The sequence below is a fragment of the Dicentrarchus labrax genome, unplaced genomic scaffold (assembly GCF_905237075.1).
Source record: "Dicentrarchus labrax unplaced genomic scaffold, dlabrax2021, whole genome shotgun sequence".
In the NCBI taxonomy this organism is placed as follows: Eukaryota; Metazoa; Chordata; class Actinopteri; family Moronidae; genus Dicentrarchus; species Dicentrarchus labrax.
The window spans coordinates 6,109,530-6,125,091 of NW_026136715.1; the positions used below are offsets into that span (position 1 = coordinate 6,109,530).

The 15,562-nt window shown below is 39.4% G+C and overlaps 1 protein-coding gene across 2 annotated transcripts in view; it reads left to right on the forward strand.

The window, feature by feature from the left end:
* Positions 1–15,562, forward strand: part of magi3a (membrane associated guanylate kinase, WW and PDZ domain containing 3a) — a 104,770-nt gene that overhangs the window by 65,245 nt on the left and 23,963 nt on the right. For both annotated transcript variants that reach the window (XM_051426287.1, XM_051426285.1), the window contains exons 3-4: positions 5,295–5,414; positions 14,344–14,550. In XM_051426287.1, coding sequence (XP_051282247.1) covers positions 5,295–5,414; positions 14,344–14,550 — 327 coding nt within the window. The remainder of the gene's footprint in view (positions 1–5,294; positions 5,415–14,343; positions 14,551–15,562) is intronic.

Sequence of the window (15,562 nt, forward strand, 5' to 3'; positions counted from 1 at the left end):
AACTTGTGCCATTCATATCCCATGCGAGACATTGCAGTCTGGCTTCAGTAGCTCAGCATATGTCCCCTGTCCACTCTGCTCATGCCAGCCTGTGCCAGTGGCTTATCACAGCACACTGAGCCGCAGTGACCGCGCGAGGAGCCTAAATAGCCACTACAGCATGATGCCTGTGCTCATTACAGCAGCCCTGAATGGCATCTCAGAGTGAGAGAAGCATGACTTCCTTCTTCCACTACACACAGTGAGGCTTCATTAAGTGTCACACTTGCCACCCACAAAAGATGACAGGCGCTCAAGACAGTGCCAGGGGTCCACCACGAGTTCCTTAAAGCTTGGCTAAATCTCAACCCCCAACTCCACCGCCAACTCTACCTCGATTTGTCTATCAATTCCCTGGGCATTAATATCCGGCACAGCACAGCAATCAGCTCTACGAGTCTCATTGCCAGATAAAAAAAATACAAGAAAGGATAGTGGAAATATAAAAAGAAGTGCCCCAGGTTTTCTATCCGCGCAATTTTTGTCTTCTTTTTTTCTTTTTGAGAAGATTGAAGAGGGTTCCTTTTAAGTTTTTAAGCCATGAGACAAAAGACAAACTAGCAGAATATAGCTTTTCATTGATGTTGCTCATTTTGGAATCTTTGTCCTACAACAGGGAAAAAGTTCAAGGTAAATCGTAAAAATTGCCTACGATATAAAGTAAAGTTTTCCTTAGGCATTTCATATAAATTTATTTCATTTATCAGCAGGGACCTTTTTTTAATATAAATGCAGGCCAATAAGCCTCAAGAAATAAATGGAGGCGTTACAAGGTGAAATGCAGCTAGCCGCCTGATTTTTTTATTTATTTATTTACACTTTCACATCAAACCTTTTCACTTAATTACACAACCTTTATCATTCTATAGCAGCGCCTCATACCACAAATAATGTGCATTGTGATATAATCCCTCCATGTTGTCAAAGAAATTATAAAATGATATATATTTTCAGTATTAATTATTACTTTGGTTGAATGCATGTAATGCAATGCAATGATCGCACAATTCACCATAGTATCATGAATTAAATGGCTCATAAGAAAAAATGACATCGGTGTAAAGCGACTACCTGACCTTACGCTTTCAGTGCTCTCGTCATATAATTTCCTGGTTGTCATTTTGTGTAGGAGGGCTTCTGCTTCTCGTCCTCCGACCAATTTTACAATAGAGCGTAGAGATTTTGTGTTCCACGGCAGACATATAGACATGCTGTTTACATAGCAGTGCTAACTACATCAGTACTGTCTAACAGCACTGGGATCAGCTGCATGGTCATGTGTTGCTGTTATAACTTTAATGGTGACTGGTCAGAATGTGTCAATATTTGTATTTCTAATGTGTACATATGATAACTGATAAAGTGCATAGTGGAGCTTGATTTGGTTATAGTTGCATTATTACACTACGCAGGACATTTATGTGCATCTGGTGGATGCATATCAGAGGAGTTATCTAACCAGGGCGTGTTTTACCATCTAATACGTCTGGATGACGTTCAGTAAATCACATTTAATCGCTCATCAGTTATCCATTACATGGACGTGTTGTTGTGCAACAACCTCATTATTCAAAATGACCTTATTGATACAATAAATATTAGGTTATGACAAACAAAGGAAACATCAGCTAGTTCAGTAACCGTTTGTGACGAATGCAAATAATAATAATAATCACTTAATAATAACGTGTCATTGTATTGATAAGTTAAGCATCAATGAAGACACAAAAGCAGTCATGTTTCTACAACCTTGTTTCATTGATTTCATGGAGAATGTGAGAGAATCCGACCCGGTGGCAGACGTTAAGAATAATTATACAGAAATAGCCCTCTCCTCACCTCTTTGTTTATGTAGTTAATATAGTATAGTGGCATCAGTATTAATTGAAGACCGTTTGATAACCAGTTAAAAACATCCTTGTAATACTTTAAAGCTGCTGCTGCAACACAAAGTAATCTAGTTGAGCTAAGTGAGTTAAAGTTGGTAACTTTGCTCCAAAAATCATCTTTTTAATCTGATATCTGCTGTAAATGTTTTAGTTTCAGGCCAGATGTCCTCCACATAAACATGGAAATGTGTTCCCAATTTTGAGAAATGAATAGTATGCTGTGTGGTTCGGGGGCTGAGACTTCTGTCTTGTGTTTACTGTAGGCGGCAATAGTGACCAAAAGTGGACAGCTTAACATCAATATTATTGCTTCCCTTCAAGTTAGTCTTCTGATTTATTGTTTATTCCTCAAACATTACAGCCAACATCCAACAATATCCTGTCCTCCTAGTAATTTAAAGTTGGCAGTGCAGTGTCTGGTAATTGTTTTTTCCTCTGTTTCTTTTCTCGTTCCTATTGTTCAGCTACAGTTAGCAGCTGGGAGCCTCGTTGGTAAATGCTTGTCACTTGGCTCCTGGTGCCCCACAGAGTGGGTGTTCAACCTGCTACGCACAAGCACACAAAAATAGAGTTCACACATAACACTGGAGCGCTACATTGTGTTGTTAAGCCATGATAATCCCAATAGACCTAGTAACTACTAGTAGTTTTTTGTTTTTCGTTTGACACGTTTGTCCTATATTGTTTTCATGTGGTTGTTTCATCTTTTCAAAGAGAGGCTTGTGAAGAACCACACACAAGATGGAAGGTAAAGCAGTACGCTCTTTTCCAGTGAGAAATGGCGGCAAATCTCCTCTTGTCTTTTCTTCAAAGCTCCTTATCCCACCGCTCCTTCCCAGATAACGGTTAGATTTCTAGTTTCTTAGCAGTCTCACATCACACGGCTGGGGTGTAATGATACTCTTCCTGCACTGCTGTCCAGGTGTGGAGACTGAAGAGATGCTTTGTGAATTCACCCATCTAGAACACATCAGTGCAGATAGCCCTTTCCTTTTTTAAGCTGTAACCCTCTTGTCTTTTAAAATCCCATCACCTCTTATGCCATAGCAACACTTGAGACATCACACAATGTTACTATTACAGTGGTGCATTATGGCTTTATAAGACTTTAAACTGTAAGGTGGTAAAACCACTTCAACTTATATAAAAATCTTCAGGTAAAGTAGCTGAATAGACAATAAAAAGCTCAATAACCACATTTCCCTATACCTTATTCCAAAAACAAGCTCATATTTCCTCTTTCTGTGGCTTTACTGGTCTCCTCTGATTGCTCTGTTTGACATAATAAAAGATTGTCTTTGCTACAGACTAAGCTGTTTCAGATGTGATGGCTCACACTGCAGTCAGGATGGATGTTAACACAGAAAGAAAATGAAGAATGGGGATAGGTTCCTATTAAACTCTGAGTTAAAATCCCTTGTGCCTGCAGCACAGCCAGATAGTAGAGCGGTTCAGCTAAGGTACTGTAAAAGCCCTGATTACATCTAAGATGACGGTAAGCAGAGTCGGCATGTTGGGGAGCATGAAATCATTTTCATAACAATATGTTTTCAATGTCTCACAGATGAGAGCATCAGCAAGGCAAAAAAAGACTATTTCTTAACCAGATGCAGCACTTATGGTAGATTATGATTTAATGACTCTACTTTGCATGAACTGGAATAGAGTGTAGAGCTTTACTTTTGGAGTGGGAGTGTGTTTTAGGTGAAAAAAGTCAATTTTTAAAAGGAAGGGAGGAAAAGAGAAAAGAGTTGGAAGTCATATTGTAACTGTTGATTCAAGATGGTTTCAGACTTCATCCATCCTAACATGAAGGAAACAGTACACTCCAAGACCTTGGAGAGTTAAGCCTCGTTTTTTCTTTCTTTTCATGCCACATTCTACTCATACCCCACTACAGCGCAGAGGGAAATATTGTACTGTTTACTTCACTGCAATTATTTGACAGCTTTAGTCACAAGTTACTTTACAAATTAAGATTTTTGAATGTGAAAAGCTTGCTAAATATTATGTTACAAATAAAACTACCCACCAGTATATAAATATATGTATATGTATATAAAGTGCAGCTGAAACTATTTGATTAAAAAAAAGATAATTAATTATTTTAATAATTTTGAGGTTTAGACTATTAGTTGGACAAAACAAGCATTGATAATGGTCTCTGGCATTTCTCACTATTTTCTGAATTTTTACAAACCAAACAATCACTCAGTTAATGGAGAAAATTGGCAGATTAATCCAGAGTGAAAATAATCATTAGTTGCAGTCTGATACAAAATAGTTTTGTTTTTTTTAAACTAGCTCCATCTCAACCAACTACAACAGTAAAATCCAGCTTTTACATTAATGCATGAGTGATAATAATTTAATATATAATATATAATGGTATAACAGTCACAGGGACCATTTTTCTGCAGTTACTACTTTTACTTTTAATACTCATTATACTTGCATACTTCTACTCAAGTATAATTTTCAATGCAGGACTTTTACTACTTTTTTAGTATTTTTACAGCGTGGTATTAGGGCTTTTTACATGATCTGAGTACTTCCCCCACTACTGTAAGGATCTTATTGGAAAGGACTTTGACAGTGATGATCTGGGGGCACAAATGTATGAGTTAATTGTATGCGTTCACAAATTCATTCTTTGGTTTATTGCAAATGGAGATTGCTCAAAAAAGGTCTGGTATAAACAAGATTTTTACTTAAGTAGCATTATGCTGACAAGTCACCAATATACCCTTATGTTAAGTCATTATATTCTATTATATTGCCATGGAAACCAAGGCAGTGTGTGGGATTTTGAGAAGAAATTGCTTTGTTAAGTACATGGCAAATGGAAAAGCAGTGCAATTATTGAACAAGTATGCAGAAGGTCAGCAGTGAAGTTAGATTTCATCCATTCATATACTTCCTAACTTAAGTTAGGCTTCCCTAATTCTCTTATTTATTTATTGCATTCATATAGTGTTTAATTGCATCCTTAAGGAATAAAGGTTCTGTTGTACACAAGTAAAAATAAAAGTGTGCAATTAAACTACTGTTCATTATCATTACCATCAGTTACACTTACTCTGTATTCTGACAGCAGTGCTGCTGTGTGCTCTCTGTTTCATATTTTAATAATGGATTCATAACTTCGTGGTCCCATCTCTGTTGACTATTCATGATGTAGACACAGATGCACCCCTGAGTGCTGTATTTGGACTTGACTCACATCCCTATGGGCATGTTGGATACAGTGTCACTTCCAACCCCCCCCATCCCACCCCTACACTGGTGATTGACACATTCCACTTGTTTGGATGTTCCCTCTGTCTTAAACTGTGTTGTTGTTGTTGTTGTTGTTGTTGTTGGCAGGCACCACTCGGCAGCCCAGAGAGGGGGAAGTTCCAGGAGTGGACTACAATTTCATCAGTGTGGGGGAATTCCGTGACCTGGAAGAAAGTGGACTGCTGCTGGAGAGTGGTACCTATGATGGTACGTCTCAACACAATACATACTACAACTATCCAACACTATAGATGGTGGATACATAGGGGAAATGAATTGAAAGAGTTTAAGAACTACATTGATATGAGTTGGTTTGAATTAGTGGCTGAAAATCTGTCATATATATATATATATATATATATATATATATATATATATATATATATATACCTACCTGTCTTGACTTTCCCTGTATTACACATTGAACCTTCATGCTTTTTGAGTTCCATCCAAGATTTGTCAAGTATTGAATGTTGTGAAATACTAAAAGTTGTTATCAGATGCTTCATTAGACTCTGAGCCTTGCTTACTTAGTCCTTGATAAGAATTATAATATTTTCTGATCCACACCATTACCTTGCTAATTTTATTTAGGAAAAGCAAAGTTCTTATATGGCCAATTGTGTTAAGACAACACTGATGAAGTTTTGCATATTTTCTGAAATATGTTTGTTTAGCTGTAGTATCAAAACATTGCAAATTGCACCACTTTTGGTCAATTCATTGCATCAAATCTGACGGCAGGTCATGCCACACTTCACTGCCTTTTAACGTTATACGTATATTTATGTTCTCACTAAGCTTACCAAGAAATAACTGATAAAGAGCATTATTAGTCAAGACTGCAACTTGACCTCATGTTATGAATAATGAGGAACAGGATGAAAAAGAAGCGTCTTACCACCATATTATGGGAAGGATGGGAGGATACTATTTAATGAGTAACTGCCAAATACATTACATACTTCAGATACAAACACACAACCTCTTTAACTTCTTTTCACTCTGGGATGCACCAGTTAAAAAAAAACACGCTTACAGTGTATACATGTCACCATGGTTACCAAATGATCTTACATAAAGAGGCTTTATATGCTTCTTATACAGATTGCAGATGGGTTTAACTGTAGTTAAGTCTTGGAATTCATACTAAAATCCCATATTTACTACGATAAAATCCTGTGGTTGGTCAATTTTGCTGTCTCACCACAAACAAACCGCACCAGAGTTCACTCTTAAGACCGCAGAGTGAGCATAGAAACAGCATACAATACAGCACAGTATAGTGTAGTACATTGTCCAAGTCTGCCCTGGGGACATGGCTGAATTCCCACGTGGTCCCCTGGTTATTAGTTGTCTTGTGAATTTGCTGAGCTGTGCACTATTAGGTCATCAGGTGAAGTCAACACATTGCACATGTCATCAACCTGCCAACGTAAACATGAAAGAACCAGAGATAATATATTCCCAGATGATTTTGTTTGACTTCATCCTGGTCCTATACACATTCTATCGGAAATGTGTTGGCCATGTAAGAGCTCTCTAGTCTGCCCTCTGTCCCACATCCACCCCTGGGAGACCGACCCTTCATCCCTGAACCTATGAACCAGTCAACAGAATGAATAATGGATCTGCTTTGCCCTTCCCTGCTTAGTGTAACACAACCGTATGTGTACTGAAAGCACAGATTCAGAAGCCCTCAGAAAGTTAATTATTAATGTTCAGGCTTCTGACCTCTAAGTCTCCACAGATAAACTGTTCGATAAACTTTTCACACACGAAAACAGATCTACAGACAGTCAGGTAGACACTCTAGAATGCAGGGAAAGAGAGTGAGAGATATTTACCACGCAATGAATGATGTCCACATGAGTGAGTTAGTGCTTGATTAGTACAGACCTGGTACTAGTTGCGACAGCTCATATACTGTAGATTCTGAAATTAGTCCTAAGGGCCCATTCACACAGAAAGGCATTGGTGAAACATTGTATGGCTGGTGGTGAAAAAATAGTTTAGCATTTGTGGAGACACTGCCTGGATTACCTGTTTAATGAATTCTACATCACCCCCTTTTAGTCAGAGATGCAGGTTTAGGTGTAAATGCTATATGCAATAAACACACCTAATTTAAATATACCATAAACTGTGTGTTGGTGGAGCCTAGCACTTTTATCTTATCCCTGTTTTCATTTGTTGCCATTTTTAATATAGTATCCACATTTTTATGTCTTCTGTTGTTTTGTTGTGTTTTTTTGTCTCCATGCTACCCTGCTGCAAAAAGAATTTTCCTCTTGTGGGACAAAAACAGAACGGAACTGAACTTGGAGTGTCGAGGGCTCAGGGAAAACCACATTACATTCCAACCTACTTTTTCATTGCAGTCAGTCATTCATCTCTCTCTCTCTCTCTGCTACATACTCCGCTTCTTCAGTGCAAGTTATGTCTCTCTGTCTGGACGGGGCCTCACTGTATCAACCTGGGCGGCCGTGTTCACAGCTGTGACTAATCCTCCAGACCTGTGAACAACAGGGTCTTGATGTATTCACAGGTTAATCTGTAACCAAGAGTGACACTCATTCTCACTGCTCTGCTGGAGCCAATATTTGAGACAATGAGCGTTTCATAGATTGTTGTCATATCGCTCACCTATAATAGAAAGTTATTTCAGGAGGCTAAGATTAGAAAATACCTAACCAAGCATAATAGAAGGAAATTGTGTGTGTTTATGATTACTCCTCAGCGTCAAACCATTGCATTTTCATCTCCCAACCGTCTCACTCTTTGCATTCCAAGCAGGTCTAAGTTGGTGAAGTGCATGGGAAAGTTTGAACTGCACAAAACAACGAGATTAGTTTGCCAGTTTTTGTTTTACAGAAAGATGGAAGTGTCAGGGTGTGAGTTATACTTGTTACCTTGGCTGTGCTGAATCTCTCCAGAATTAGATTTGCGTGTGTGCAAGTGTGTGCATGTATGTGAATTAGGGCATATCCAATTTTCTACCCCTCACTGTGGACGCTGCAGGAAAGCCAGTAGTATGAATCATTCATGACAGAGACAGGGTGCTGAAATGGACAAGGAAAAATTCAAGGAAGGCAGGTGTCTCTGTTGAAACTCAAAGCTAGCAGCAGTAGTGTGCAGTATTTACAACAAAAGTTGATGTGAAGATACCGGCTGGAAACATGGAATTGTGTTAACTTTTATGTCTTATTATTCCCCAAGTTATACCATTTATTTAGTATGTATTTCATATGCCATTATATCACAGGCTTTGTTTTCTAGTAGTCTAAAGTTGGGTGGTTACAGATCAGCAGACTTTTTACTCTCATGCTTAAGGAACTGCATTAGGCTAGCTACCTGCACAGTCAATGTTTACATATCAAGACTGGCATGGAAAAGCCTCGATTACATGTTGGAGGTTTAAGGTAGTGAGTCAGTGCGAAGGTGGCCCTCTGCAAGGGTGCAGTGGAGATATAAAATTGACCACGAATGAAGCATAAAAGGACAAAGAAAAAAGGACATGGACAGGACAGTGCTATGGTACATCCATTCTAGCTGACAGTTACAGTCTGCAGTTGTAGGTCTGCTAGGGGCCAATTTGATATGGGAGCAAGATGATGAAATCCCCTTTGTGCAATATAAAATGTATTCCCTTTGAAAATCATGGACTTCACTGGAAAAGATATGACCATTTACCATCCCCTTGTTTTAGACCACATTGCCTACAATCATTTTATAATAGGGTCTTTTTTGGTATTATAGGCTTTGTGAAGTTCTGAGGCAAAGCTGCATAGCTGTGGATTAGATCAAAACAGGGCAACGGGCCAGAAGCCACAGAGGAGGGAGGGTGCAAAGGTGCTGCGCTAGCAACAGCTGCCCACTCCTAGGAACTGGCAAAACAGAGGCTTGAAAGATTAAGAAGTACCTCAACTCTGCACGGCTGATAACATTAGAGTTGGATTAGTGTTGTTATGCGCAGAACAAAAACAAAAAAAAGCTGAGACAGAAAGTGGAAGACCAAAAGATAGTGGGATAAAAAGAGAGGGATTTGGATGGATGACAGCAGCTTAATAAGAAAAATAAGGATGAAAGTAAAGATAGGAAGGGTTTGTAATTTATATTGGGTGTCACTACACAGACTGAGGAGATGAACATAAAGTGGAGAGGACGTTTATTTATGAGAGGCAAGTCATCTAACAGTGGATTGGGAAGCTGTGCACCACAAACACGCACGCACACAAGCACAGGGAGTAGAGGAATGCAGGGTTGACAAGGTTGGCTTGCAAAGTGTGGGCATCCATGCCAAGCAGGGCCCGTGCCCTGTGCCAAGGCTGGCGCACAAGATGGGCTTCACCCGCCTGGGGCACTGGCAGTCAGTGATGAAGGCCTGGGCAAAACTGGGCCCTGCCCAAGAGAGTGGAAGCCCATCCTCAATGATTAATGAGGGTCTGTGACTGTGGTTGGCAGGTTCAAAGAGGCAGAGGGATAAACGCAGAGAGAGGGTGGGGGGTGGGGGGGCTTTGGGAGAGAGTCGGTGAAGGCTGAGCCAGACCTTAAACCCTTGAGAGGTTTTCCCAAACTTCCACAACATAAGGAGTGTCTCCAATTTCCATTTGTGTTTGAAAACATTGCCACAAATCCATTTGCTTGCATTTCACATTGCTAAATGACCATGACCGCATGAATCTTTTCTCTCTAGCATTTCCCTCACAGCTTATAATGAAAGTTTATTCTGAAGGATATATTGAGATTTAAAGATGTTATGTCTCACTGCAGATGTAACCCTGGTCACAGCTGAACTCACATTTTATTCAGATTCTCACGAGTTGGAGATGAGATATGCTGGCAGCTGCTGACTAAAACAGATGACACACACACACATGCGTTCTTTCTCACCCATAAATGCACATGACCTTGGTTTCTACTTGGGATCTCTCCGGGCACAGCCTTTTAACGGGAAGTTTTTTTTTAAATTGACATGAAACTACTTCTTACTGGCAGCAAACACAACCCTGTATGTGTAACATGAGTGAATGGCTGTGTACTGTAATTCACTGACTGTGCCAAGCAAGTGTTGGCCCAGGCTGTTAAAATGAAAAGGGCTTTACTTTATACCATCCTCCCACCACTCTCACAGGGCTGCAAAAAGAGCTTTAATGTAATAACACCATGCTGAAATTACCAGCCCTCCGCGTGCACTGTTTCTGCTGCAGTTACCTTTAACACGTCTGGTACTTGTCATTTTGCCACCGAGTGACAAAAAGGGAAGCAAGATTGAATTTACATAAGCTGTTGATAACCAAAAATGTTGAATTTTACAGTGTGATGAGCTGTAATGTTTTTCAGTTACAGTAGTAAAATGCGTGTTGTGTACTGTATAATTTCTCATGTAGCTGACATTTTTGTGAGTGGGCGATTGACAGCACAGCATATTGTAGAATCCCAAGGTCGGAAATTTGATCCGTCATTAGAGAACAGCTTGTCGGAAGAATGATTCCTTCCAAGATGTTCCAGTAATTCTTGCTGTAACTTTTTGCTTTATTTCTCCAGCATGTTGACGTGTTGATTCAGTGCCCATATCAACAGGTGTCTATTTTCGTCACAAATGCACATGGTCATGGGGAGCCGGTAGCATGGTGAGGCTTTTTGCTTTCCCTTTTTTCCTCTCCAGAGTGAACAGCCTATTATTCTAAGGAAGTAATTAAGGTGGAAGATTTGAGGTGGCCACTCTGACATCATCGGGGCTGCCAAAGGGTGACCAGACACCCTATTCAAATTAGGACTGATTTTAGAATTTGTCCTGGCGTCCGGGCAGGGAAGGTCTTTGTCCCCGTTAATGAGACATTGGACATCTTTTAATGAGGCATAATTATATATCAGTATCACAGACAGGTTAGATCAGCGCTCTCTTGAAGAGAAGATGGCATCAGCCGTGAGAGAAAGCGTAGCAGCAGCCTTGACGTCACTAGATGAGCTGTTAAGATGGGGATGGTTAGGCAGACAAAACTACACTGGAATTAGAAGATTATTGACTCATTCTGGACCACACATTTTCAGTAAACTATCTGTTAGATTTGGCTTTTCCTTCCCCTTTTGCTAAAATTGTACTAACCAGCCAACAGCAGCAATGTAAGATGATGCTTTTTATGAGCACAAGCCATATGTGTTTTAAGTTGAAATAAGAGCCATATACAGTACTGTATAGTATTCTCAATACTTAAATGTAGAATGTACTAAAATAAGTTCAGTCTGTGATCTGCTTTTATTATTTCCTGGTTTTAATCTTGTTTTTGCTCCTGTCACATGTCAAGTATTATTTAATCTGATATTCTTCAGTTGTTCGTTCACTGATTTATTTATGATTTATCTATTAGAATCACAAATATCCATCTGTTTGATCTTGCCAATTTTTGTTGCCCGCGTTCTGGCTTTTTTTAAATAATTAAATGGAATTTTTATTGCCGGGGCTAGTTGAAATCTTTGATATGATAAAACATACTATACAGTTGTCACATCAAAAGAAGGACGGGGGACTTTTTTGTCACATTAGAATATTAATAGGATTGAGCACTCTAATTCTATTAATGGGACTGTGGATAATTAGTAACTACTACTGTGTATTACAATGAAATTATACATTGCACTAAATGAAATAACAGACTGACTGCGTGTGCCCCACAGTCACAGGATATTAATGCTAAATTAAGCGCCATTTTGTTAAAATAACTTGAAGTAAAATTAAATGAGGAGCCACATGAGATTCACACAAAACAGCTCAATTAATGAACATAGCCCAAAGACCCGACTCTGCAAAGAGACATCTTACTTAATTCTTTAGGTGAAGTTAAAAACACCCAGCCTCCAGTCTTTTCACTTCTTTTTTTCTCAGTTTCTATGCTTTTACATCCACACTGGGTGAAGTTATAAATTCTCATCAGTGACTGCTTTTCAGACTGTGGCTCATTAGTACAGTATAATTACAGCGCGATCTATCTCAGTGCACTTCCTTATTGTGGCCACTGTCTCCCAGCTCTTTGCTAAGAGGTACTTACAGAGGCTACGTGTACCTTTTGTGTGAGCTTCAGAAACTGAGGAGTGCACAGAGCAAATTACCACTTCTAATTTAACTCCCTCGGTTTGCGTTCCATTAGAAAGCATCCTATTAATTACAAACCTAGTAAAGGATTTAATGGTTTTTAGTAAGGTACTGATATTAATATTTCATAAATTAAAACAAGGATTAATGTAATTACCTTAATCATGTGTGACTTTGTATTCAAATGCGAATCAGTCGGTATCCAATCTTTTTTGTTGTACTTTCAATATGGCAAACAATAGTTTAATAGGCTTTTGAAAATATTTATTTAAATGTGAGAAATTAAACTCTAACAAATAAAGATTGTTCCCCCATTTTTCTTTGTGCGGAACCTTAATTCCCTTGTCACAAGATTTCTCTTTTTCTCACTCCGGTCCTTTGTTCCCATTCTCGTTTCACTCTCTTCCTCCCAGTAGACTCCTTCGTCACAGTATCTGTCCACTCCCTGGTGTGCCGTTTAACTGTTACAAAACAATGTTCAGCCACTCAGACACAGCTCAGTTTTAACCACGCTGCAATCCCACACAAACACATGAGGACTGTGGTTTCACAGAGACAACAACAACCAGCTGACCAATATTTGTACTTTAATTTCCCAACTACTATATCACCTCTTGTGCTTTTAAGTTTTCATCCTTTCTGTTATTCCTTATTTTCTAACACAAAGAGAGAAGGTAGTGAGTGGTAAAGTGGGTCACCTCTCTCCTATAGTTGAGGAAAGACGAAGACTCGCTCTGTGGAGTAAGGCTGTTTGCTGCCTCAGGCACCAACATGACAGCAAAGGCAAGCTGATGGACTCAAAGGGGCAAATGAGTGCTTGAGAAGCTACTTTGGTATAAATGCTGTAGTCACAGTTCCCCTGAGAATAAAGCAGTAAATATGACAATGCAACAGTCCAGGCTTTTTGCTTTGATCTGAGAGGCTACAGTAATGAATCATAATACTAGAAGATAATAATAATAACATATAAAAGCATACTTTTTGACATTAAATGTTATACTGTATATACAAAATTCACTGCTGCTAGATCTCGCACTAGAGCACGCAACTGCTCACCAGACTCCATTGACAAAACCACTAATTTACCTCGAAGATAATCATAAAACACTCATACAATACAAATACAAACTGGACAGAAACAAAATAAAACTCTCTAAAACATTCTTTCCAACAATCACCAATGCTCGTTTGGTTGAAATAAACCCATAATTCATTGCAAGGGATCATGTTAATTTGAATACATTACAAGCTCCTGTTAGATGGTAGGTGCATCTAATCTGCAAGTTTGGGTCTGGGGAGACAACATGACTCTCTCTGTGTGCTGGATGAGACATATGGTACTGTGAGTAAACTCTCCCTGAACCAACAGTGTGGGTCAGTAGTGACAGTGATAGTGGTACCCAATGGGAATGATCAAATTGAGGGGAAGAAGCTGAGGGAAAAAAAAAACACCATTCCCTTATGTAGGAAACTGTTCCAAAACCTGAGCTATGACAGCAGATGCTCAGCCTCATTTTGTTCCAAAGAGTACTCAGCCAGATATGATTTGTCCTCTGTGACTTTAAAGAAATTTAAACAACTGCTATAGTTGAGGTGAGACGGTCTCCTCTTGATATGGTATCAGCATAGTGGTTTTGCTGCTGCCCTGGTGCTGAGTTGTCTCTTCCTATTCTGTGGTGTACTGCAAAGCCAAGAAGAAGACCAGCAATTCTTTCCTACAGTATTTAACCTTTAAATATGTGTGTGTGTATTCTGGTATTCCTGTACTCATGAGGACCAGATATGCTCAGAAAAGTAGAAAAATCTTCCAAGCAAGGTTATTCAATAGTTTCAAAGTCCTCTCTTCCATGAGGATGATGTTGTGGGGTTAGAACATGGGTCGAAGATTAAGATTAGAAATAGATCTTGGGTTAGTTATGTTATTTATTAGTGGAGGGTACTTTAGTGGTAAGTTAGTGTTATGGAAAGTCAAAGAAAGCCTTTACATGTTATGTAAAAATTATTTACGAGTATATTTTGCTGTCTCTGTCTGTACCCCTCCAGGCAACTACTATGGAACACCTAAGCCCCCTGCAGAGCCGAGCCCCGTGCAGCCGGACTTGGTGGACCAGGTTCTCTTTGATGAGGAATTTGACACCGAGGTCCAGCGAAAACGCACAACGTCTGTCAGTAAAATGGACAGAAAGGACAGTGCCGCACCAGACGAGGAAGAGGAAGAAGAGAGGCCTCCTATGGTCAATGGCCTGGCTGGTGAGAGATGACAACTTCTTTTCCCGCTTCTGCAATTCTTACAGCTCGTTGTAATGCAGCTGTGCTCCATGTGCTCTTGATTAATTTTTTTTGCCAGGCAGTTCATTATATTATTCTCAGAATGCAAAACAGCAGGACCTTTTTTCTTTTCCTCCTTATCATCCTTTTCTCCAAACAAACATTCTCAGGATTAGCTGTTCTGCATGCAAGGTCAGCACTAAATCACCGCCCTGCAAAGTCGAGACGGAGCCAAAGTCTGTCAGAGATCAATAGAAGCAATCCCTCTGTTCGAGGCATAGACTTTGTCCTTGTTTGATTCCCCCACAAGGATGTCCTCATATGGCTCACGGCACAAACAAAATCAGAACATGTTTCAGCTAATAGTAAATGGTCCTTCTTGTAAAAGTGGTTACAAAACCTTTAACTGCAGTGTGTTATTATAAAACACTAAACAATAAAATGTTGATGGTCCTAATTATGTATGTGCATGCCAATATGTCACAACATGTTACATTACAACTATCCATATAAATTCATCATACCATTCCCCCTTTTAAACCAGCCAACTGAATAAAGTAGCAGCGTCTGGCCCCTTTGCTAGAGCAGGCTCCTGCAGCTGTTCTGTCCTCTGAGCAGCCTCAAACTCACCCTGGCCTGGTGCACTATGGCAATGCCACTCCAGATTGTCAAATGCCAAATGAGCCACTCTACTCAAATGACCCAGTGCTGCAAAAACAGCTAATTACAGATGCATATTGCATTACATTGCGAATTTTGTTATTTGGTGTATTTTGGTGATTCTAGTCAAAAATCATGTCAAGATATCAAGATATTTGCCGCACAAGACATTTTATGAAATAATTTTTATTGCCATGTTATTGCTGTTATTGTCACTCATCACATACAGTTCAGGTATGTCATGGAAACATCAATAGACTGTCAAATTCAATAGCAATCGTATCGGCCTGCCCACACTTTGAGGAACATAAAGTCTAATTCAACTCATAAAACT